The sequence below is a fragment of the Rhagoletis pomonella genome, unplaced genomic scaffold, assembly GCF_013731165.1.
Source record: "Rhagoletis pomonella isolate Grant_MI unplaced genomic scaffold, Rhpom_1.0 Rhpom_scaffold_00011, whole genome shotgun sequence".
Taxonomy (NCBI): domain Eukaryota; kingdom Metazoa; phylum Arthropoda; class Insecta; order Diptera; family Tephritidae; genus Rhagoletis; species Rhagoletis pomonella.
This window is the reverse complement of record NW_023458565.1, coordinates 30,555,499-30,556,319: the sequence shown is the minus strand read 5'-3', so window position 1 is coordinate 30,556,319 and position 821 is coordinate 30,555,499. Positions and strand designations below refer to the sequence as shown.

The 821-nt window shown below is 39.1% G+C and overlaps 1 protein-coding gene across 1 annotated transcript in view; it reads left to right on the top strand.

Annotated features, from left to right (window-relative positions):
* The first annotated feature begins 79 nt into the window (after nucleotides 1–79).
* LOC118746939 overlaps nucleotides 80–821 on the top strand; it is a 59,389-nt gene continuing 58,647 nt past the window's right edge. The window contains exons 1-3 of the mRNA XM_036480931.1: nucleotides 80–258; nucleotides 335–601; nucleotides 700–803. Of these exons, the coding sequence (XP_036336824.1) occupies nucleotides 425–601; nucleotides 700–803 (281 nt within the window). The 5' untranslated portion in view covers nucleotides 80–258; nucleotides 335–424. The remainder of the gene's footprint in view (nucleotides 259–334; nucleotides 602–699; nucleotides 804–821) is intronic.

Below are 821 nucleotides of genomic sequence, written 5' to 3'. Positions count from 1 at the left end.
CACACAATCAAGATACATTTTGCCTAAGTAGCCTAATAATTGCATAGATTTTAAATTCAAAGTAATTACACCCGCCCATAACCTATTGTTAACTAAAAATATTTTGATAATCCTAAATTTAGTTCAAATTGGAAGATGCATCGAGTGGGAATACATTTCCGCCAAACAACAGCACTATTATACCGAGTGCGCCAGCTGTTATTGCCGCCGCCAATCTATCGTCAACCATATCACAACGTCGTATCAATAGCAATTCATGTAAGTCGCTACTCATATTCGTTTGTGTACATATGTATCGTTGAATAACATACAATTCACACATTTTTAATTACAGTGAATTCCTCGAATCAATCGCTGAACTCAATTGGTCGACCCGTTTCTGCACCGGTTAACGCCAGCACATCCTCCACTTTGCTCAGCAACGATGCTCAGAGCGAAGGTGTTGGAATTTACGGTCGAAGACTCACTTCCGGAAATGCAAATACTTACAGTAACAGCGGCAGCAGCACTGCTACTACAACGGCGGCGGCCACATCCACAACCACAGCCAACGTTACAGCTTCTACGGCTACTGCGGCGTCTAAAGCCAATGAGGATAAAGGTATTTATTTACATATATCATCAATATTGTAATTCGTTATTTTATATTTCTTTTGTCTGTATTTATTAAATATGCTTTCCATTTTTACCCACATTTAGATAACGACAAAGAAAACGATAATCGCAATTTGGCTGCTTCTGCTATACAGCGAAGAAGAAAACCAAAACGAAGATCCACCGGCGTTGTACATATCGATATGGATGTAAGTACATCATTTAGA